The sequence below is a fragment of the Uloborus diversus genome, unplaced genomic scaffold (assembly GCF_026930045.1).
Source record: "Uloborus diversus isolate 005 unplaced genomic scaffold, Udiv.v.3.1 scaffold_1069, whole genome shotgun sequence".
NCBI lineage: Eukaryota > Metazoa > Arthropoda > Arachnida > Araneae > Uloboridae > Uloborus > Uloborus diversus.
Genome location: NW_026557731.1, coordinates 30,567 through 56,356, shown reverse-complemented (window position 1 = coordinate 56,356; position 25,790 = coordinate 30,567). Strand labels below are relative to the sequence as shown.

Here is a 25,790-nt window from a genome sequence, read left to right as displayed (position 1 = left end):
GAAAAGATTCAAAATCTTGTCTAGAAAAGTCACACCAGTAACTCTAATGAGTGTTTAAAAAATGAGTTATAAAAACTTAAAGTAAAATGAAAGTTATCAAGAGATTCAGGATTTCTGATATTTAAAAAAAGGTATCTTATTAGGTATCTCTAAAAAATACCACTTGTATTCAAAATGTTAATTGTTTAACCCTTCCTCAAGTTAAAATGTAAAAGCTTTAAATTATCTTAGTCTGTAAGTTCAAAATGTTAACAGATTGTTTTAAGGTTGTATAATTTTGTACTGTAAACAATTAAAAACATTAGAGTGAAAATTGAAAATTTCGTCGTGAAAAACTAAAACAGCTAAAATATTTTTTAAAAAGAAAATCTGGAGGAGGATCTCCTACCTTTTTTTTTTTAATAAATAAAATGATTTAGGGAAGTAGCTTAGGAGGGAGGACGGAGGCAGGGACGTAACTAGAGAGGGGCAGACGGGGCTCGTGCCCCGGGCGCCAGATTTTGAGGGCGCTAAACTGACTAAACAAATGCTTAAATTTAATTTAAAAAAGACAAGTTATTAGAAGTCCCCCCCCCCCACAAAAAAAAGCTGTACAGGCGCTGGCAGAAAGTTTGCATGGTTTAATGTGGATAAAGAGTGGGAAGGATAGACAGAGAGAGAGTAGGAGGGAGCAGTAAATAGCATGAATGTGTTTTCTCAGAGTCACCAGTACTTGTTATATCTTATCTAAGAATTTTCCTCTCGGAGGAGGAATATAGGAGCTAAGCTGAGGGAAGTACACACAAAACAGCGGAAATGCCCAAATGTCCTTTTTCTACAATTAAACGTCATAAAGCTGTCAACATGATGTCTTCCTCTCAGCTTTTACAATGACGAGAACTTGTCTACCCCACCCGAAGGACCTAAGGGAAAATCGTTACACTGTTCCCTTAAGCCGTAGGTACCATTCTCTAAAAGAGTATCTTCTAGCTCGTACCACGAACTTTTTTTCTGCTTTTTACTCCGTTCTCAGGATATTTTTCGCTCATCTTGTATAGTTTTAAATCAATTTTAAGATATGTTGAAAAAACTATTTGAAGCTGAATTCAGAAAGAGAGCGAAAGACCACGAAAAAGAGGCTCCTAACAATCTTCATCTTATTTATCATCGTGGTTAAATGCTAAAGAATTTAGAAGAGCAGGTAAGGCATTGTTTATATAATTTGAATGATGTAGTACAAATTTGTTGAATTTTATAATTTTACTCATTCTTGGAAAAAAATCTCGCACCATAATAATGGAGATTCAATTTATAAAGTTTGGGGAGGCTGCCAATTTTTCTTTAAAAAATACTAGGGTTATTTTGAGGATAAATTGAACTAAAACGATAAATTTTCGACTTAGTTTCAATATATTTTTTCCAACCACACAATATTTTAAATATGCTTAAATCATCAACGTCAATCAATGGGTCAGAAATCAGCTATTTTTTACGGCTCTGAACTTGAATTTTTCTTTGGTACTTTTGATGCATATTTATAATTACAGTAGAACCTCGTTTATCTTGCCCCCGTTTATCCAGATCTCCGGCTTATCCAGATCAATTTTTTAAAGTTAAAAAATATATTCACTGAAATGATATAAAATTCTAAATTATGATAGCCGGAACGAAATTGTCAATGTACCAAATATTTGCTCTTTATTTTGATTAAATACACAACTCCTGCATAGGATGTGCACTAAATTATAGTCATCTAATAAACAACATGGCATATTTGGAGTGTCATTCCTACACCACAGCAGCTGAAATATAAATGATTAAGTGTTTGCGAGTAACAATCCTGTGTAATTTTGTTACAGTGTTTTTTGCTGTTATAAAAGATAAGTCTTCTTATTTACGAATGTGTTTTTCAAATTACCCGGGTTTTCGTTATCCGGATTGCCTTTGGTCCCCGCTAGTTCGGAAAAATGAAGTTGTACTGAAAATGAAAATAACCTGAACGGAAGCGCACTGAAAACATATAATATTTAACATTTTTAAGATATGTTTTTTTTTTAAAAAAGGTTAACAGAAAGAGTTTTGATCTCAAGCACATTAGGTTTCTGTTTTTCTATTAACTGTTTCTCAGATGTATACTATATACCAGAGTTGGAGGACGTGCGTCCTTTATAAAAATTAGCTCTTGTAATAATTATTATTTAACTGTACAGATTGCGAAATTTTAAAATGTGTTGCACATAAAATTATTAAGATAGAGTTTAAGTAAGATAATCTGTCCTTCTGAACTGCAGTAAGATGTCAGCTTTAAGTCAGGATAAGCCAAGTATAGTAATATTCAATTAATTTCAAGTAAGAAACAAAAACAAACAACCTACTAAATGTTTTATCATATTTAAAATTATTTCACGCATTATTGCGATATGTTGCTCTTTTGTAGTTGAGTATTGTTATTTTTCTTGCGAATTTCTCCATAGTAGTATATTAAAATACTGAAAAATAAATTATTGAAAATATTTCTGTTTTATTGAAGTTATAATTTTAAATTTGTATTTTTTAAAAACAATAATGCAACAAGTTATTAATTACTCGTGTGAAAATATAAAAATATTTTTCCTTGAATAACTTCGTATGTAAAATAATAAATAAAATACTTAATGATTTTTACCCCCGATCGCTATTTTTAAAAAAGCAATAAAGTGATAAAGCTATATTAAAACTTATAATTACGTAAAAGTTGCATTTATAAGGCTTATGGCATTATAGGCAGCGGACGCCTTTATCACTGCCTAATTCAAATATGGCTTCCAGTGGTGAAACGGTTCAAAAATGATACCAAATAGAATGTTATTTTTCTATCTATTCTACTGGTTGAAGAGTGCTCCATCACGGTGTAACGAAAAGTTACATTACAACACATGTATAAATTGCAAATGCATTTTGTGTAAAATTCATCCTTGGCTCATATGAGGCAGTGAGAAGCAGAGGAATGTAAGTGGACATTTTCATATTTTAAGTAAAACACGTATAGCCTAGGTAGGTTTTCTTTGTTTTTTTTTTTCTAGATCATGCTATACAGCAGCACCTACCAGGGCTACTAGTACTATCTCTTGCCCCAAGACAGAGGAGGGGTTCACTTACTATGTGTACTGGTTATTTCCAAATTTTTAATTTTGCCATTTGCATCCCTTTGTTTCTCACTGCCTGAAATGTAACCGTCTATCCCGTGATTCTGCTCCATTTGCGTTGAAATTTGATAGTTAGAATTAAATTTCAGATTTATTTAAGATCTTAATTTTAGGTTTAAGTTCTTGTTTATTGTATATAGTTTACCATGTGGTGCGTTTAGCCCAATATGATATTCTGTCGTGCATATACTGGAGCTCACCCTCTTTTTACTTTGTAGTTTAATTTTTTATTCTTTTGACCATACTTATTGAATCCTCCACGCCAGATGAGCTCTGGATTCAACCTTTCAACTTTTTCTATTAATTGCTGTTTGTATTTTTCTATTTCTCATCATTATTATTCTTAAAAATTGTTTAAAACTTCTTATTTGTCTTGTATATTTTATATATTAACTTAGCTTTTTATTTTTGCTGCGTTGCGCATCTCTGGGCTTTTGGTTTGGTCATTTCAATGTATATATATATATATATATATATATATATATATATATAGGGAAAGTGTATTTTCTCTGCAATGTACGTGAGGGACCCTGGTGTTGACGCTATGAAGTTCCTCGAAATTTTTATTTTTATTTTTGCTTTGTTTGTTTTGTATGGGGGGGGCGCCGAAACGAGGTCTTGCCCCTGTTCGAAAATGACCTAGTTACGTCCCTGGACGGAGGAATCGCAGAACCTAACCATTTCCTTTTATCTTATGGTAATGAAATATAATCTAATTTGCGTTCTTAGAAACTTACTGCAGGAGGGTCCTATGAAATCAACGAAGATTGTCTGAAACTTCGTTTTTTGGCATTCAATTTCAGAAAGTTGTCAAAAGAGAGAGCCTCTGAACCTCGTTTACCACAAATGGCCTACAATGGCACTTTAAAAATCTCAATTTTCAAAAAAATTTCGATCGAAATCACTTCGTATCACCTTCTCCTAATTCAAATAACGCTTGGGGAAACACTAGCCGATACTCCTTTCTTAAATGGTGTGGTGTAGCAAAGATTCAATTTTGGAAGAGGCCCAGGTTCTTAGGTTCTTACCTCAAGGAGATTATCACATTAATTATTTTTCATTGAATTGCTAAATTGATTTCAATATAGATAATGCTAATTATGTACATCTGCTAATTATTAATTAATAGTTGTTTAAAACACCAATACATTCCTATTTGTTAAGTCTGGGTATTTTAAAAAGTGATGAATAACCTCAAAACTTATGCATGAGTTATATTCTTAACTAGAGGATAGAAATGCTGACATGTTTTCTCCTTCAGTATTTCTGAATATGGTGTTTGGGAGCTGACCTGCTAAGAACATTGTAAACGCTATGGTTTGCTAAGTTGGATGAGGGGGAGGAGTGGAAGGTCTTACCAAAAATTTTTAAAACTTAAGACCCGAAAACCATTTTTGAAAACATTACGGAACTGCTTGGGAATCGGGGGCTCGCCCCCGAAAATCTTCCGAAATTAAAAGCGGAAAAACAAGGTTCTAGGCTCTCTTAGAAGCGTTATGCCCTCGGTCCTTCTCCCTGGGCGCTGGGCCCCTCCCCTGGCTACGCAGCTACCCAAATCCATCAAAGTTGTCTAGAGAATTTTTTTTTCAAGACTTAAGTCCTTAAAATTTTTTCCGGGGGGCAGCCCCCAAACATCATTGCAGATCGCGTAAAAATACATTTTTCGAACATCATTCGCAGAAAATTTCCGGGAAGAGTCTATGAAATCCACTCTTTTCCCACAACACTAAAAAAATGTCATTCCCCTCTCCTTTCCTTAATAACACCAATAGTGGTCTATGATTGCCTTTCTGGAACTTTAATTTCACGAAATCGCCTAGGGAGTGCCCCTGAGCCCCAGCGGAACCAAACATGACTTACTATCACCTGTTTAAGTCTTCAGTTTCGAAAAATTTCCTGAGCCTAAACTCCCCCCAAACATCGTCAAAGACTGTCTAAAGTTTCATTTTTAGAATCTTCAGGGACAGAAATCTCCGAACACCACTTTTTCTAGCTTAACATTACTAGCATGATATAACTCATTTTGCAAACTATTTCTCCCACACAAAGCAATTTCTCTGATTTGTATACTTAAAATCCCTATTTGTGCGCCATGGAAATGTTCAATCAGAATCAATGTACTCAGAGATACCAAAACGAATGATTACCATGAGGGTCCCCCCCCCAAAAAAAATTATGTACAACATAATTAATTCACCATTATATTACAAAACTTTTTGAGTAGAAAATGTTCTTATGTGTTAAATTTTATATGGATAAAGTACGTTTTCTTTTTCTTTTTTTCGAATTTCACCAGAATGTCTCCTCTAAAATTCCTTGTAATTCCTCACTGCCGTTTTCTCTAGCTAATCTGCCACTGTCCACTGGACATCTGTAAATACCTACCCTCAGTGCCGGATTTAAGGGGAGGAGGAGACGGGGGTTGCCAAGGGCGGCGACTTTTAGGAGGCGGCAAAATCACACTATTTTTATGTTTTTTTTCGTTGAAACTCAATTTTAAAACTTGAAAGATGGATAAAGGCGGCAGTTTCGATATTTGTCCCGCCTCGGAAAAAAAATGTAGATACGTCACTGCCTACTCTTTCCCCAAAAGTATCCTTAAATAGCCTAAAACTGTGTTTTTAAAACTTTAATTCCGAAAAACCTTCGGGGAGGGCCCCCGAACCCCCTATCCTTTCCTTCGCGTCAATAAAGATGGCATAAAATCTTTGTTTTTAGAAATTTCTAAGGAAGAACTCCCGAAAACCACCTTTTCTAGAAAAAAGCATATTGACTCCAGCGAAAAAAAGATGAGAATGAATCCACGGTCCTCTTGCTTCTTATACAAACCAAAGCCTAAAATCATGTTTTTAGTATGCCAATTTCAGAAATTTTTCGGAGGACAGCAGTCTATCTTGCCTTTAATAGAAATTAATGCATCCCCTTAGTAGCACTGAAGCACGTCTACAATTGCATGTTCCAGACTGCAATATGTAACGAATTCTGGTCAGAGACCCTGAATTTATATATATATATATATATATATATATATATATGTGTGTGTGTGTGTGTGTACGTATGTATCTGTCGGGTCGGCAAAATGTTAGGAATCGGTCGGCAAAATCAGTTTCAACACCCCCTCAAACGAATGTATCTGGCGACGGCCCTGAGTTAGCACTCGTAACAAAACGGCCTATATTTACCAACAGACACGTGAAACGCAATGTTTTACCTTTTTCTTTAATTTTGTAAATCACCCCAATGTAGAGTATTTGAGTGCTGGAATTGCAAATAATCCTCAAAATAGGAGATCTTTTCAAAAAAAAAAAAAGTTTCACTTAGCTTAATAATTGAAGAAAAATAAAAGACATATTAAAACTCTATGTTTAATTGAAAATACTTTACATTTTAATACAAAATATTAAAAACACTTTAATGAATGAAATAACATTTAAAATGCATGACAAAAATAGAAGTGAAGCTTGGGTACCACACTGATGCTATCCTTCTCCTTTAGAAACATTTCCCACCAAATCGCCATAATATGCAGTAATGGTTTTCACTTTCCTATTCAATGCATTTTGTTCTATCTCCACACGGTTGCCATCTCCTGCCAATTGCACCACCTGTAAAAATGATACAAGAAAATTGAGTAAATGTGTTAGGGGCTGCCCATAAATCATATCGCATTTTTTTCATCATCTTATTTGATCATTTCCCTCTTTTGACACAAAATGCCACATTTCACTCTTCCCCCTCCTTGTCACATGTCATGCTATTTTTCATAAACATGTAATAATTTTTTAAAAATGTGCAATATCACACTTCTTATTACACTCTCCTTCAAACCAGGCGTTATTAGCATGTTATCAACTGCTGCATTACCTCGGAACTGATGAAAAGTTGTTGAATATTAAAGTTTTAAATAATATGTCTGCTACTTAAAGGATTTGGGGATTCCAAAATCGGGGTCCTTTACTGAAGATCTGACCGAGACACAAGCGCAGCAAGAATTTAGCTTCTGGGGGGTGATAACGGAAATTACATGAAAATAAATTACTATATAAGGATTGCCATTATGTGTTAAATATAAGGGCTCTGGGGGTTGCACCACAGAATTGTAAAAACATATGACATTACATTAAACTAATTTCTCTTTCTTAATGAAAAACTTAGTAATTTCATAATATTCCAACTTGAAATTTGCAGTATTTTATGAAAATGCACAACACAATAATCAGAGTATCACAGATGGGAACATTTTAATGCAATGTCTGATTGAACATTTATTCAGATACACAGTAGAACAATTTTAATCCAAACTCCCATAATCTGAATTCTCATGAGATCAAATACATGTATGAGTACTGTATCAGTCGCTCTCTGTTGTCACACTGAATGGCATGTAGTTTTTTCTCCCAGTGTTTGGATTACGCTTTTGCATGTGCACATTCTGAGGCAGATAATTTGTCATAACAACAAAACAATTACAGTTACCTAAACTCTTATCAAAACTGGTATGAAAAGCAATTTGAAAGTTGCGAACCATAATTGACGGTATTGAAACATATTCAAGACTTCGGATTCCCAAAACACACCTCATTATTGGAGAAATCAAGTGACTATTTTTCGTTTTAAAACCTTGACTAAAATTAACACACTATGCATAGAAGCTTACAAGCAGTCCTGTACTGTATGTTTATCAATATAACACCTTTCTACAGTAATACTGTTTATATTCAATATTTACTATTAATTAATTAAACAATATCTTACATCGCTAAGTATTTCTTTTTTCTGTCACAGAACTCCCCTTCCCCCCTCGATTAGTTTGACCTAGAGAGATTCTACTGTACCAAAAAATTACCAAATAGCTTAGATTAAAAACATAAAATAACATTGTCAATGAATACAGAGTTATAAAGATCTAAGGATCTGTACTTTAAATACAACAAAAGGATGGGTTCAACTGCATTAAAACATATAAACACTTTAAGTACTTATTGTTATTCAGGTTGTTATTGTATTGAATAGAAAAAATGATTTTTAACTGTCACATGATTAAACTGTATAAGAAGCATGCATACCTTGTTAATGATGGTGTTCCTTGGCACAAAAAGAGCTATGTTGTTTGAAATTTTCTGGGCAATTTCAAATGTTTTATAGGTACAAAAATTAAAGAAAGCAAAAAAATTTCATCAACATTATGCATAATAATTTTAACTATTTGAAAGATGCAATATTTAAAATATAATAATAGATAAAGTTCACTTAAAAGTACAGTTTAATATGGCGACTTCCAACTACAGTATATTTTGCAGTGTGGCTTGGCTGAAAGAATCTGCTACAAGCCATCTCTAAGCAGCCAGATTTGTTGTTTCCAAAGATTAGAATATATATGAAGTACACAGACCAGGGGTGAATTCAAAAATTTTTGAGTACGGGAAAACTAATGAAAAATAATTGAAGCCTGAATCGTGATCAATTTTATGACAAAGGGGAATTAATTTTTTCAGAAAAACAGAACCAGAGTAGGGGTTCTTCCGCCACCTAGTCATTTCTGACACAGATATAAATAGGGATAGTTGAGTTCTGGGAAGGCACTTCACAGATTTCTATTTATTTTTAAACTTTACATTTTTCATTCCTTATATATTGTTTTTTTTTTTTATATTTTTTTTTTTCATTAATTTCACTATGCACACAATTTTTACTCAAAAAGACCGTTTAAACAATGTGATGTTTTAAAAATTGGCTAATTTTAGAGATGCAAAAAATATAAGCAGTGTTGGTATTCAACACATGTTGAATAATAAAATAAAATATTTTATCATTGTATAGCAAAACAATTTGAGAAAAATCTACTAGAAATGACACAAAATGTGTTTAAAAACTAATATTATAAAACTAATTACAAATTTTATTAGTACTGGGCACAAAGGTTTAATATAGCTTTAAACACTAAATAACATTACAATTTAGCAAAAGGTGACAACTTTTTTCCTTCCTAAAATTACAGCAATTAAAATAAACTTATCTTCAAACTTTCAATATAAAACAGAAACTTCATATAGGGGAAACAAATGAATGCTCCACTTCTTCAAATTAATTTCAAATAATTTTGAAAAGAATAATCAGATGATTGAGGCTCAACTATGGTGATTTTGAAAGATTAAAAAGTGAAGGCCCCCGAATTTGTTTCTAGTAAACCTTCAAAAATTTAAAAGGATATATATCAGGCTGAATGTTTGAAATGTCATATTCTGTCTGCTTTAAGTACTGCGGTCCACCCCATGGTGGACTGAGGAAAACAGCATCTGCTTTCAGCGATGGAGCAACATCCAAAAAGTCACCAACTATAAAATCTATTTTATCAGCAACACCATAAACATTTGCATTGTTTTTTGCCATTTTGATTTTGTGAGGGTCTTTGTCAATAGCAATAACTGGAAAGAAAATAAATAAATAAATAAAACAAGAGAATGAAAATGAGTCAAAACTGAATGCTTTACATTCACGAAATGAACTAAGCAATCTTGCAAATTTTAGTAGCTTAATTTACGTAACAACAGATTTTGCTTCATTACATAAATGCCAAGTTACAAAAACATATATTTTTCCAGTATATCCAAGAAAAATGCTGAAATTCAAATGCTTCAAGGATGATTGCACCCGTTGATAGTGAAGTCAAAGGGACAAAGTAAAAATTTAGACCAGTTAGAAATTGCACTTCAAAGCTTATTGTGTTCATATTATTCAAGAATTGAAAGTGCCTGATAAAATTACACCATAAAATTACTGTTGATGTCTGAGGACATTCATTGATGAAAATAGAATTGAAAAAGTTGACTCTGTGTTCCTTACAGATGAATCTAGGATAGTAGTTAGAATACAAAAATTTGGTCCACAGAAAAATCCACATATTAATCTTAAAAAACTTTAATTCTGCAAGAACTCCTAATCTTGAAAAACACTAAAACTACTGAAAGAGTGAATATGTATCTAAAATGAAAATAAAATATCTTACCAAAAAGTATTTATTAGATGTTTAGTAAATACTAAAATTATGTTTCCAATAAATAAAACAAATAATTAGAAAAAAATAAAAGTGTTAAATTACAGTACTTAATAATTAACTTACCAGGCATTACCAGATATACTACCACCAAAGTTTTAGGATAGGCTACAATATTAAAAAAAATCCGGATTGAAAACTCCCTGATTTTTGTATTTTATGGATATCCTAAACATCCTTAATTAATTCTATAGACCAATTTCATTTTCTAAAATGTTCATTAACTTAAGACACTGTTGAAAATTAATTATAATTCTTATAAGTCTATATAAGTTGAATCAACTCAGATGCAAATGACTTAAAATTTTTAAGTTGAATGAGAGCGGTAAAATTAGAAATATACAAGTCGCTAACTACACAATTAGATATATCAGGAAGTAAAAAATAATACTGAACACAAAATTATAAACGTCCAAATGGTAGAATAAAATTGTTAAGAAAAACGAGCAAGAATTAAAGAAGTGGATGCAATCGAATTTCGAAATGTGTGAAAAATTGGGACTGATGGGTAAAAGTGTAAGAAACAGCTAAATGCCTAAATTTTGCACCAAATTTGTAGAATTTGATAAACACGAGGTGTGGCTATTAAAGAACGAGACTGATGCTGCTACAGAAGAACTACACATGTGCCAAATCCGAACGACCGACAGCTGTGCAGTGTAAAACCTTCTCTTTCAATTGCAGCACCTCCCGTGCTTATAGAGAAATCAGTCTGGCCATAACCATTGTTTATAAAAGAGGTGTTTGTTTCGTTTTGCCGGAAAACGCCAGGGGGCTCAAGTGCTTCCCAAGATGACCGAGAAGACGTTGGAGATGATGATTGCCCGGCAGGGACGTAACTAGGTCATTTTCGAACAGGGGCAAGATCTTGTTTCGGCGCCCCTCCCCCACCCCTACAAACAAACAAAGCAAAAAAACAAAATCCCTGAGAAACTTAATAAAATCAACACCAGGCCCCTCACGTACACTACAGAGAAAAGACATGCTCCCTATATACAGTGGCTCGCAAAAGTGTTCGTACACTTTAAAAAATTTTAGTAAAACCAAAATAACGCAAAACTGAACTCGAAACCGTTTTTGATCATAGTCGAAATCCACGACTTTCCCATATACACAGACACCCTGTAAAAAGCCAAACACAGTTTTAGCTATTCAAAATTAAGTGATGTCATATGGAATGATCCAGCAGTAATAAATTTATAATTAATGTTGGAAATAAGGTAACATTTTTGATCATGAGCCTCTTGTCCTCCATGCAAATATTTTCAAAACTAAATTTTATTTGGCATCTACGTTAATATGCTAAAACTGTTTGTTTCACTTCTAAATCAAAGAAGAAAGGCATTTTGATTTGGGGCATACGACTGAGCAATTGCAGACCAATCCATTATAACAACCAGTGGTAAAAGTCCCAACTTTGTTCCAATGAACTCTATGTTAATTTCCTTCCGGTATAACGACCGTTCTTTATCATCTAATCCAATACAGCGAGCGAATTCAGCGAACACTATTCCTGGTGTTTTTACAATTATACTAATATGTAACTTGAAATGACCTTTATTACTGTTTATGGGCTGGAAGAAGGTGAAAATTATAAAGTGGGTATCCTTACAGCTTTGCATCTTTCTAAAACAGCATGGAATTCAGAAAAGACCATCAAGAATTGCCTCCACCATGTTGATTTTAAAAAGTAAAAGAAAAATGCTTAAATGATTTGTCAGGCAATCCAAGATGAAAATTTTGACGAAAAAATGAAATACTGTAAAAAATTTCTGAAAAAAAATAAAAAATAAATTGGTAGAAGTGTTGAACTTAGAGGGTTATGCTAAAAACAATTATGATTTAGAATGTGTTAAACACATGTCTGTCAGAAAATGAAGTTCCTCTCGATATTGTGCACAAAAACGAATTAATGTATCATGATCAGTTGAAGAAGAAATTGAGACCCAAGTTCTCGGTATGAAAAATGTTTCAAATGCTCGAGAGACTTTTAAGTGTTTCTTTGAAAAGCAAGAAAAACACTATTTATGATCTATAACTGAAATGGAAAATTATGTTTTGCAAAAATCACATGTGCTAAAAAAGGAAAGCAACTGTTTCTGATTTTATCTTCAGAAAATAAATGATTTGTAAGTACTGTAATACAATTTTTCCTATATTTTCTATTTAGAAATATTTTGTCATAATATTTTGCACAAATAATTAAAAAAAAAAATCCAATGATAAAAAGTAATTTGGGCATTTTACTAGAATTTTTTAAAAATTGTCAATTGTATTGGAACAACGAAACATGCATGTGTATATTTTTAAAAATTTCTGTCTCTTATAAGGACCACTTATAATAAAGACCTTTTTCTCTGGCACAGAAATGGTCGTTATATTGAGCGTCGACTGTAGTGTTTTATGATTTTACTTTAAATAATTTTTTATCAAAGTTATACTGACAAACTTTTGTGATTATTCAAGTAGAATTTCAGATCCTTTTCGCATGATTGCTGACTCTGCAATGAAATTTTCAAGCAATTAAGTTTGCACAATGAAAACCATGCGCATGTCCAAACCACAGTATAAACATAAAACTGCTAATCAACACTAAGCATAATGTAACATCTTACCATGGTTGCAAGTTTTGGCAAATTGAATAGTGTTTCCTCCTGCCCCACAAAATGCATCAATTATGATATCACAGGAGCATCTTTCTGCTATGTGAACAGCAATTCTCTCAGGAGTAACAGAAAACCATGATTCTAGAGGGGAAAAATCAAACAGGAAACAATGACTCAATGAAAATTATTGATTATAATTTTTTCAACTAATGTTCTTAATGCTTAAATACACTTAATTTTATACATACATGCATTAATTAGTTTTGAAAAACATACAAGACAAATTTCTTTTTTTCAGATAATTTCTTCAGTCAAAATATTATTTTTTTGTTTAATTAAAATGTTAATGAGTTATGAGGTTACTTTTGAGATGGCATTATACTAATTATCTGCAAATAATTATATTAAGGTGAAAGCAAAAGCATCACAATAGAGTTGCTGTTAATCCCTTGCAAATATTTTTCACACAATGAAAATTGAACTTGTTACTGTACATATTGAAAGGAATTTAACAAGATGCAACACATAAAGCTCTAAATCAATGCAATATGAAATAAACTGATTCAAGGTCACATCTTTATTAATGCAAAAAAGGAATACTAGCTAGAGAGGTCATGGATACATTTAAAGAAATTAAAATAATTAAAAAAAAAAAAAACAGCCAACAATTCAGCATTTAACATTTTGAGATTCAACTTTAAAGAGCATAGAATTTCGTTCAAAACTTTTAAATTAAACGATTTTAATAGAAACAAAAAGTAACTTTATTTGTTTACCTCTTAACAAAGTATAGAAAACATCAGAAATGCAAAAAAAAAAAAAAAAACTCCCATAGTGAAAGTAAGGACATTACGATTTTCAAAATGAAGGCTCAAAAGTATAAAAATGAAATATAAAAATTTATTTAAGGAAAATTATTGTATTTTTGCATTTTAAAACTTAACTATATAAACTTACTAGCTGCAAGACCCGGCGTTGCTCGGGTTAAAATACATTGCATGTTTAATGGTACATAAAATATTTAATAAATTATCTTTTTAACATAGATAATATAGATTTCTATTTTAAATACTGAGAGACTTAGTCGATCATTAAACATGCAATGTATAGAGAGTATAACAAATTAATTAACTAATTAATTAATTGAAATTGAAATAATTATAAGTTAAAATACGAAACATCTTAGTAAATTGAAAAGTTATGTTTTATTTTCATAATTATTTACATTCTATATTGAACATACAACATATGACAAATCTTAATATATATATATATATATATATATATATATATATATATATATATATATATATATGCTAATGTGCGTACGTAAAGACCAGGGTTGGCTTTTTGCCGGCAGAAACTGGTTTTTGCCCTGCCAGTGGCAGAAACTGGTTATAACCGGTAAAAACCGGCAGAAACTGGAAAAAACTAGAAAATGTTTTTAATAGCTCTAGTAATTACTTAATGACAGGCAATTAAGTAAAATAAAAATTATAACTCCATTTCGTCATTGCAAAAACGTAATATAATAGTTATTTAATAATTAGTGTAAAAATATCTTAAATAACAAGACTTACATTCCAAAGCAAAGTAAAATTTATCATAGTTGAAATTGATATTTATTAGAAATTTTAGCCTTGTAATGTTGTAAGTAACAAATTTTTCAGTTTGTTTATAATTATTTTGTTGGCATTTAATATAAAGTGTAATATATCAAATATTTAAATAAATACAGATTTTTTTATTTCATTAAACTCTAAAATTCAGGAACTTGTCATTTTACACTTAATATAACTGAATAAAGCTATTCTCAAAGAGCTCCCCCCCCTCCCCATCTTGATTTCTATGGAAAGCTGATAATCCAATTATATAAGTACTAACACAGTCTTCAACTTTGCTGTATGTAAGAAACAATATAATTAGTTATTCACTGACTCATAAATGTAAAGAGTGGTGACTCATAAATGTAAAGTCATTGGTTGAAACGGTTCTACATATAGATTTCATGTAACCAATCAAGTAAGCAGTTCTGTTTTTGTAAGCTGTTCTTCTATCAACCAAAAGAGCTATTTGTACAAAAAGATTTTGTTTTGAGTATAGTTTGCTCTATGATGTGAAGATTTTTTAATCATTAGTTTTAAAGGTGGTAGACCAATGGATCCTATATGGGGATTTTTTAGTCAGAAAGAAATTAATAATAAATTAGTAGTTGAATGCAATAGCTGCAAAAAAACTGTGAGTGCAAAACCCTACAGAATGAAAGAACATCATAAAAAGTGTTAATAATGCTACTAGTGATGCGTACCAGCAAGCTTCTGATTCTAACATACAAGTTACAATAGAATCAAGTGATAGTGATTTGGTGATTAACAAGATTACTCTTCTTCCTAAAAAAGTGATGCACAGATTTAATCTAGCAGTTACTGATAACCATTTACTCGCCTATATGCTCCATCCAAAGTATTTGGGAATAAAGTTATCATGTATAATCAAGAAGAAAGTGCCCGAACTTTACTCACAAATATTAACCCTGATTATGCTTACCCCCCTTATACCATAGCTTAACAAAGCCTTTTCCCGAAACTTATTTTTCCAATCAAGTTGTAACAACTACTCCAGCTACCGCATGGTGGTCCAGTTTGAAAAAATGTGCTATAGATGAAAGTTTTGTGAATCTTGCTTGTTCTTTGATGATAATGCCAGCTAATTCTGCTGGGATTGAGAGAATCTCCTCAAATTTCTCCTTTGTGCACAACAAATTGAGAAATTGTTTGGGTTTAGAAACAGCGTGAAAACTTGTATTTTGTTACAGGCTGCTGCAGTGTGAAAACAATGTAAAATTTGATTTTGAATGGTGATAGTGTTGTAAATAAATTGTATTTGGGTTAATATTTAATTATTTTTCTTATACATTTTCTATTGTATGTCAGGAATTGCATTTAAGTCATTTTTTGAGTTTCTGCCAGTTTCTGCCATAAATGTGGCAGAAAGGGGTTTTTGCCATGCCGGTTTTAACCGGTTTCTACCAGTGGTTTTTACCACCACGGCAGAAACCTGCCAACCCTGGTAATGACAGGGTTTTCTCTATCACCACCAATTTTGACCTTGAACCTTAAAAACCGGACTGAAATTTTCTTCATGGCATATTAATGAAGCTCCAAATGAAGTCAACTGAAAACAACAGTTGTATCGACGTATATTTTGTAGAAAATGATTAGAGTCTGGTGTTTTTCCAGTCATATATTCGAGTAATTGTGGTGGTGGTGCATCTAATGTCGGTAAATTGACTTTACCACTCGAGCAGCACATACCAGCAGTTTCGCCTTTAAATTTCTGAGCATGACAATACTCACATATCGTATTCATTTTTCTGATGACAATGTTTGGATGTTCACTGTACTGTTTTTTTGCAATCATAACTGGAAGCCTGGAGTTCTAAACTGCCTAATTGATGTGATGTAGCAGCTCGTCGTTAGCGTAAAGCAGACATTCTTTCGTTTTTTCTTCTATTTTTCAGTTCATGTTGATCGGCAGATTGACGATTTCTTAGTGATCTCCCTCGAGATCGGGTTTCTTCATTAGTATGCGCTCTTTCCTCTTCAGTTACATTTTCTCTATTTTTTTTTTACTCCTTTGCGAATAGTCGAAAGACGTTGTTCTCTTTGTTCTCCTGTTTCTGTTTGACGTGCTACTTTTTTCTTTTTGAATCCAGTTTAGGTTTTGAAAATACTTTCATTCGTCTTGGCATTGTAAATATAAGTAATATGATTACTCAAAACTCATATCTGGATTGGTACACAAAGATAAAGCTACCAAAAAGTCACTGACTTTCGGTTTATATACCATCGAATATTGAAATTTCTAGTACCAGAATAATCTGGAATAACCAAATAGTTTGTTCTTTCTTACTTGCCAAAATCACTTGAATTTATATGATCACTGTTCACTCTTGACTCAATTAATCTTTGCGCGACTGTAAGCACGATTCAACTGACGAAAAGTTATTGACTTTGGTTTATATACTATCGAATATCGAAATTTCTAGTACCAGGACAGTCTAGAAGATTACAAATAGATCTTAGCAGTTGTCCACGTTTTAGAACTATCTAGATCATTCTAAATTTTTTTAGAACGTTCTAGATCATTCTGGATATTTCTAGAGCTTTCCAGAACCTTCTAAGTCGATTATAACATTCATAGACGTTTTGGAACTTTCTAGATCATTCTAGAACCTTTTAGAACTTTCTAGATCATTCTGGAAATTTTTAGAACCTTCTAAAACATTCTAAGTCGATTATAACGTTCACAGACGTTTTGGAGCTTTCTAGATCATTCTAGAACCTTTTAGAACTTTCTAGATCATTCTGGAAATTTCTAGAACCTTCTAGAACATTCTTAGTTGATTGTAGCATTTGAGCATGTTTTGGAACTTTCTAGATCATTCTAGAAATATTGAGAATCTTTTAGAACAATCTAGATCAATTGTAACAGTTGCACACATTCTGGAGTTTTCTCGACTATTCCTAAAATTTTATGAACTTTCTTGTAGTTCTCATAAGTTAGAAAAGGACAGATATACTTTTTCACATTTTTGCCACCCTCAACCACCCACTTCTACCCACAGCGACCAAACTCCCTTATTCCCACCAGGAGACCAAGGGGTGCTTACCACTCCAAGCAGAAGTTGATTGGAATTGGTGGTGATAGAGAAAACCCTGTCTTTACGTATGTACATTAGCATTTTATATATATATTAAGATTACATTAATTTAACTTTTTGGACTCTTATGAAGAACACAGAATGGGGTTGTTTCCTTCAGTCAAAATACTACTTTAGTGACTGAAGTTGATAGAATGAGCAAAAAAAATTAATTTTTTTAAATGTCTAATTTTTCAAACAAGGTGTGGTCTTTATGACGTCACAAGTAATGTACTTAGGTGCGCATTCCCTTGGTGCACTGAATGTTTACGCTTGCTGCGAATTAAATACGGCGCTCTACGCCAATAGCATCATTGAATAGCATTTCATTACTTGTGATGTTATGTGCAGAAGCGTAAAAAATGAAATTGAATCTGTGTACCAATTAAAATAATTGTCAAAAAATACTAAACTTTGTCAAATTATTTAAAAAATGGTCAAATACAATGGTTTTAAGCATTCTCTTTCAGAAAAAAAATACTTTAAAAATTTCGGAAATGACGCTATTACGCTTGAAAATTTTAAATTATCGATATGTCAGGATTAATTAATTTACATTTTGATCAAAGAAAAAACTTATACATACAAAAATTTATTGTAGCAGGTTTTTTAATATGAATCTCAATTCTGAATATATTTAAAATTAAATAAAATTCAGACACTTTTTAATGTTTACATTATAGCAGAAAGACTTAAGTAGTATTTTTAAACTACGAGGGCTGTTTTTTTTTCAACTTCTGATCGTGCCGCCAGACGGTAAGGCGAGCGGCATCAGCCTGTAATGCGCTGCAGTCGACTGTGCACCTCTCTCACTACAACCTTACTCGTTTTCGGGCGTCCGACGCCATTACCAGTTTTTCTAGCGACAGATAAACATGCCTACCATGATAGAATCTCCCGCCAAGTGTGAGTTGCAAAGTGTCATTTGCTTCTTGCAAGCTGAAGGGTTATCCGCAGCAGACACTCAGCGTAGAACGAAACGAGTATATGGTGAAAGCTTTATGAGTGACAGTGCAGAGCGTAATTGGTGTAGGAAATTTAAAGATGGACGAGGTGACATTCATGATGAAGGGGGCCAAGGACTAAAATCGATCGCAAATGAAGACCTCGTTGATCGAGTTGACCAAACTGTAAGAAGCAATCAGAGGTTAACGATTACGGACCTATCCGATTAGTTTCCTGAGATTTCAAGGTCAGCCCTATACACTATTGTAACTGACAAGTTAGGCTACAATAAACGCCGTGAAAACCCATCTCAAATCACTGGCGGCAAACTTCTATAAAGAAGGTATTAAGAAGCTTGTACCCTGGTATGAAAAATGCCTCAATTTAAATGGCAATTCTGTTGAAAAGTAACTAATAATGTACCTATCTTTTGATAATAAATTTATTTAATTACTTTCACTAGTTTTATTTTATACCACATCGGAAGTTGATAAAAAAAACAGCCCTCGTACTTAAAAAATGTACTTACCTTTATCAAGCTGGATTCCTTCATCAAACAATTGGAATAACCTATACCTCTGGGTCCAATATTTTCGTATTTCGGGATCAAAATAAAAGGAAGCTTCATTATTTTCACATTGAGAATTTTGATTTGATAACCACTCCTCAAAGTCTTTGTCCATATCAGCATTTTCAGTCTCTGTCAGCATATTACTTCCATCTGCTTCTGATTGAACAGCACCATCGATTCCCTCCTGAGGAAAAAAAATTCCCCAAAAGAAAATTCTTTCAACTTTGTATAACAAAACATATGCATATGATTTCATGAAGAAAAAAATATAACCAGGCAAGCAGGAAAATAGTTTTTAAATTTCATATAACATATGGATCTAAAAATTAGTTTTAATATAATGATATACAAATTAATCGTGCCAGATCAGAAACAGCAAAGATAATTAGAGATATGGTAAAAAATAAAAAAACTATTCAGCATCAACTTTTTTTTTTTTTAATCTCTCTCATCTCTATATTATAGCACTCCTAATGGAGTCGGACTAAAACAATTTCAAAGCGAAAATAAATTTACATTATTTTATGAAAATTATAGAAATCCTTTAAAATTAGGTTTTGCTTACCTCAGAAGTTAAATCTACCATAGGAACAGGACATTTCAATCTATTCAAATTGCTCTGAAGTTTCTTTTTTCTCCTCTGCTTACTTTTTCGTTTAATCCTAAGTTAGAGAACTGTATTTAGACACAATTTGTTTGCTTATTTTCAAGCAATACTATACAATCACAAAATGCTAGAAACTCTATTAGAAATTCAATTTCGATTTTTTGAAAAAAGGGAGGTGAACAAGTTTTGTAGTAAATAGCTCATATAAAGTCTAAAATATACAGGACTCCCACACAAATTTGCTTATTGAAATAAGGCCTTTTAAAGGCTGTAAAATCTTCTTACAACAAATTACAGACACTGGGGAACATGCTCGCTCATACTCAAACATCCAAAGAAAAACAAAAGTGATAAACTGGCAAATATTGCCTCATACCACTAACACTGATAACACTGATAACATACAGGTACTAAAACATGAACATTTTATAAACCTTAAAGATATTTTTTAATGAAAAGCAGAATTCAACCATGAGAAATACAACAATCAAGAGATATAAATGAAAAAATTGACAATAATTTAAAGAGAAGGGGGGAGGGTGTGAAGATTTTTCTACAGGTGTTTGAACTGTTATTCATTGAATAATTAAAATGTAATAAGATTAAAAAAAAAAAAAAGAAATAAACAAGGTTATTGGAGAATTCTAGTCCAGAAAATCAAATAATAATAACATTCCAAAGAAAACATCACTGCATTGACTCATTAAGATACGTTTTCAAGTTTTTCAAATACTTTTTCCAATGGAATCATAATTTTAGTAATTTTTTAAAAAGTTTTTGCACATATCTCAAGTAAATTGAAAAATATGTAACTACTTCGCTTCAATGTGTTATTGAAGCGAAGAAAATAGACCTAGTTTGTAAGGAATGTGAAACTTTTCTCTGTTTGCAGATTTTCATAATTCCTCTTCTTTATATAGTTAAGCGATTTTCAATGTTTGAAATCTTTTGTAACCTGCTTTAAATTTTAAGATTTTTTGTGAGCAGTAGACATTTTGTTGTACCAGAATACGCAAATTTCTAGTTCTCTCATTGGGATAATCTATTTAAAAATACTTTTTCGTTTCAAGGGGATTTAAAGTTGAAATTTTAATCCAGGCAGATTGCTCCTTTGCCTCTTCTCAGCTACACGTCTAATTAAACATATCAGCTCTTCAGCTAATATGTTTAATCAGGAGTATTAACTCTTCAGCTAATAACAAGTTAAAATAGAAAAAGTTGAAAATTTGAGTAAGATACCACTTTTTCTTGTGGAAAAAAAAAACCCAAACAAATTATAAATCTTTTTGTGGCTGATTATTAGTTGTACAGAAAAAAAAAGAAGAAGAAGAAGAAGAGAAGGATTACAAACCCCTTTTATTATTCTGTAATATAAAGGAACACAGCTTGGTTGCTTACTCCAATTGACATGTTATATACAAAAAAAAAAAAAAAAAAAAAGCTAGTAGCTGCTGAAATAATGAGTATAAGATTTTAGCAAATTAAAGATCTCCGAGTTCGACAGAAAGATTTTTTTATGGACCTTCAGAGCAAATGATTTTTCTTTTTCATCCGTTTTTAAGAATGGTGGGAGCCCAAAATAAATTACAAAAATGTTTCTATCACTTTACTTCGTCATACGTTTTAACTGAACAATTTCACACTTATTATTCTTCAGGTATTCCATGGAAATGGTTTTATATCACGGATATTGTCAATTAGTCAAAAATGCTACAATGTTGGTTGTTTCCCACATGTACGTTGTCTGCATGCAATTGAAAACCTCGATATAACACGCCATAAAAAAATTTGTTGCAAAAATTAATAAAATAGAACAGAAAATTGAGAAAATTCAAAACAGGATTTTTCTTTAACACAATAAAATAGACTCCTATTGAAACAATGTACCTGATGACACAGTTTGAAACGTTAGATATGATAAAAATGGTCAAGAATAATGGATTGATTATTCAATAGACATTTAAATACATCAAAGTAAATGTAAATTCACAACTAACTTCAAATTGGAATTAGGCTGTACAATAAGTCCCATTTCTTTGATATGATCGACTGGAGTTGAAATACTTTCATCATCACTATTTTCATCAGCTTCCATCCTACAATTAATAACAATTTCTTAAAATCACTGGAATTAGATGTTCGGTTAAATTGATAAGTTTTTTCAGTAGAGCGTTCGGCTACAAACTATCTGAACTTTAGGCAAGCTTGGGCTGTCCAACATAATAGCAAATTTAGATTAATATTACGCATTACATGCACACATAACATACAACAGATAACACACGTAATAAAATAAATGCAATGGGAATGCTACTTGGTGTTTCGACTCCTTTATTCAGGCTACAGTTATCATTCAGATAAGTTGACTGTTAATCGAAGGGTGTTCTACCTTTTTTTTAAAGCTTTGACTCCGTTCAGACCACTAAGCATAATGTAAGCTTAAAAAAAGCATTAGGTTTACCTCAAGGCAATCTTTTGTGTGCCAAAAAACATTTTCATTATATGCTGAAATGTAGATTTTTCTAATAGCAGTGTTTGACTTTGTGTACAAATGAAAAAATACTGCACCAAATTGAAACTACGAGTTTTAACCAGTAAACCTTTAATTATTTATTCGAATACGATATAAAACATTAAAATTATTATCAACTTCATTAGTAAGAAATAAAGTTCTTCTAATCTGCTTTCGGAAAAAAAAAACATTTTGTCTATGTTTGAAAAATTACTTTAAAAAATGGACTCAGTTCGACTGGTTTTGGTTTTGAATTTTAAGTGTTCGATTAAAAGAAAAACATGTGCAGGCATTTAAGCCGTAACGGTTAAAGCAGCCTGTTATGGGAAATTGTTCAATATTCCAAAATAAAAACCCTTATTTTTAATCTAATTTATTACTTCTCTAGAATGTTTGTTTCAATCGCTACGTGAGATCTTTCTCATTCTTTATTCAAATTCCCTTTTTTACGAATAATTTTAAAACGTATCATGCTGGCTAATGACAACACATATAGACGCATGATCTTTTTTTTTCGGCAAAAAGCTTTTTTGCTGTTTTTTATTATGCATTCTTTCAATGAATAGCATTCGTAAAGGACGGCGCAATTGCTAGGTTTGTTAAAGTGTGGTGCTGTTAAGCAGAATGGAGCCAGTTTGAATCCAAGCCAATAATGTTCCTTTTTTTCGTCAAATGCTCACATCGGCAGGACTGTATTTGCCACGACCTGTTTTTTCACATGCACTATTGCTTTTTCACAAGTCACTCAGTCACACTTTCAATGACATTTATGTTTGCATTGAAAATATGTACAACCAAAGGTGAGCGATGATCAAATTATCACAACGTTGCATTTAATGAGGTTTTGTTTCTGATACAGGGTTCATACCCTTAAGGGAGAAAAAAATTCATGCACTTTTCAAGTACTTTTCAAGGCAAAAAAATTTTTTTTCAAGGCAATATCATAAATTTGTACTAAAAATATTGTATGAAGATTTCATTCAATGCAAACATATAAATAATAGGTAATAATATACAAAAGTAAAGAAAAACAAAATTGCCTTTTCTACAACAACAGACTCTTATATATATATAAAAAAAAAGATCTACTGTGTTGAAAGTTTTTCTGCAAATGTCTGAAAAACTTGGTCATAAAGAGGAGCAGGTCCTACGAGGTTTAATTTTGAAATATTCACATTCAAAGAAGTATATTTTATAGAATATGAAAGTTAATATTTATAAAAAAAAATAAAATTAATAAAATAGAACCTTTTCTGAGTGATTTTAATTTTTATCAGAAGAAACCACAATGCCTAAATTCAATGGAATGGCTAGAGGAGGTTTTGATTGATAGTGGTTCATACACATATAAGGGCGGTTAGGATCAAAAACACAACCCAGAAGGTAATTTCCGGTTGCACTAAGTTTAATATTATTAGACTTTTGATAATTATTTATGGATGTCAAAGTATAAATCAATCAATCGATTTCATACAAAATCACTTGTAAGTTTCACCGAGCTAATCATGGGGGGGGGGGATAATTTTGAAAACTAAGACCCCTATTACTTAAATATGCATGTGTACAGCAATTACTTTTGATACATATAAAATTCATTTCTTATGTTAAAATAATTTATGAAGTTAAAACATTGCACAGATAAGTGCCTGTTGATAACCAGCAACAAGCAAAGGGCCTAACTAGGTTAGTCCTAGTCAATTTATTTGACTCCAATTAATATCAATGACCTTCCTTAAGCTATCTACCCCTTTGCTGATTACAGCCTCTTCTGGTAAGCTGTTCCAAATGCCCCACAATCCAACAAAAGTAGTAATCTTGAATATTTGAGGTAAAGGGAGAAAATTGGAAGTAGGGAGGTGAAAGCATAACAAACTCTACTGGATTTCCAGTGAATAATCAAAACACAATCACCCGTGTTATATACCTTAATTATTTTAGTAGACATAAAAGAATGATGTACTTATAAATTAAACTTTACAAAATTGTATAACTCAACTTTATCATTAAAATACAAACTTTAAGTCAAAATGTTAAGTGCTCAATCGCTTAAATTAAATTTTTAAAAAAAAAAAAAAATCTGTAATAACCAAGAATTAGCTAATGATAAAATTAAAATCAAAATTGCAAAATTAAGCAAGTATATATGTAATTAAACAAAACAAAAATAATTAACTTTTTAGTTATTAAAAATAATATAAACAAGCTAATCTTATGTAGCATGTGTCAAAATAATTTCTAATTGCCAGAAAATATAAAAATATTTACAAGTTGCAAAAGGGTTGAAACCTCAAACAAGAGAAGCAAATTGTCACAAATTAAATTCAATGCTGGCATGTTTCCCATAAAATAAATTCATTAATTTTTTACTAAAATTAAACATAAAATACATCATAAAATTAAACATAATCTAAGGTAGCATGTATGAAAATAACATCTGATTAGCCAAAATATTTAAATATTTGGAAGATGCAAAAAAATTCAAATTTCAAACACGAGAAGCAATTTTCCGCGAAGTCTGAGTAAGTTCAACGTTGGCATGTTTTCCATAAAATAAATTTATTAATATTTTACTAAAATTAAACATAAAATATGCTAATCTGAGGTAGTATATGCGAAAATAACAATCGATTAGCCAAAATATTTAAATATTTGCAGGATGTAAAAAGATTGAAATTTCAAAAAACAGAGAAATTTTTCGCGAAATTCGGGAAAGTTCAATGTTGTTATGGTTTACAAAATAATTCCTTTTTTAGACATGGAAATTAAACAAAAAATAAATTAATCTGAGGTACTATACGTCAAAATAGCTTCCGATTGTAAAAAACTTCAAAATATTTACAAGATGGAAAAGGATTGAATTCCCAAACAGGGAAGCGATTTTTCGCGATGTTGCAAATCGAACGCATGTTCAGAAAATAGCATTAGTAAAATACTTTATTAAAGGTTTTAAGCACAATCCGATGATTTTTGAAAGAATTTAAGCACCAAGAAACTTTTTCAAGGTTTTAAAACTTTTTCAAGGTTTTCAAGCACTTGAAAATGAACTTTTTTTTTTCAAGCACTTTTCAAGGTTTTTCAAGGACGTACGAACCCTGTGATATCTTCAAATTACATGCCTTCTCTTGTGGGCTTACTTTTTTCCATTTACTTTTCTCGGTTCTTCATCATAATGTTCTTTCTTTGAAATTTTTAAAGAGCAAAATGTCTTATGAAACGATTCGAAGCACAGTGCGGAGTTCCGCACGGGTCGACTAGTAATTAATAATATAAATCTATATAATTCCTCTACAACAAATTTAGGTTATCTGAGTCTGAGTTATCTGAGGTATATGACTCATGGTACATTGCATTGTAGAAACATTTTCCAGATTGTTAGAAAATGTACTTAATGACAATTTTTTTCACCTGGTAGTGTTTTTCAGTTAAAATGTTGGAAAACAATTCTTAAAAAGCTAGGCAACTGATAAGAGCTGATAAGAGCAGATAAGATAAACTGATAAGAAGGATCAAAAGAAAAAAAAATTAATTTCATTTTAGGACATTGTTGATACTAATTGCAATGAAGTTTAATTAATGTCATTTAACTTTTTTTTTTTTTACTATGAAGAGCTGGTTGTTTCAACATCAAT

General features: G+C 31.6%; 1 protein-coding gene across 2 annotated transcripts in view; it reads right to left on the bottom strand.

The window, feature by feature from the left end:
* Positions 1–6,540: 6,540 nt before the first annotated feature.
* The window catches only part of LOC129232097 (trimethylguanosine synthase-like), a 35,575-nt gene continuing 16,325 nt past the window's right edge, over positions 6,541–25,790 (bottom strand). Inside the window, exons 5-11 of one of the 2 annotated variants that reach the window (XM_054866333.1) lie at positions 21,647–21,745; positions 19,608–19,704; positions 19,001–19,226; positions 12,834–12,965; positions 9,376–9,589; positions 8,231–8,309; positions 6,541–6,769 (exon numbers count right to left, since the gene is read on the bottom strand). In XM_054866333.1, the coding sequence (XP_054722308.1) occupies positions 6,644–6,769; positions 8,231–8,309; positions 9,376–9,589; positions 12,834–12,965; positions 19,001–19,226; positions 19,608–19,704; positions 21,647–21,745 (973 nt within the window). In that variant the 3' untranslated portion in view covers positions 6,541–6,643. The remainder of the gene's footprint in view (positions 6,770–8,230; positions 8,310–9,375; positions 9,590–12,833; positions 12,966–19,000; positions 19,227–19,607; positions 19,705–21,646; positions 21,746–25,790) is intronic. The other variant, XM_054866334.1, reaches the window with a different exon arrangement.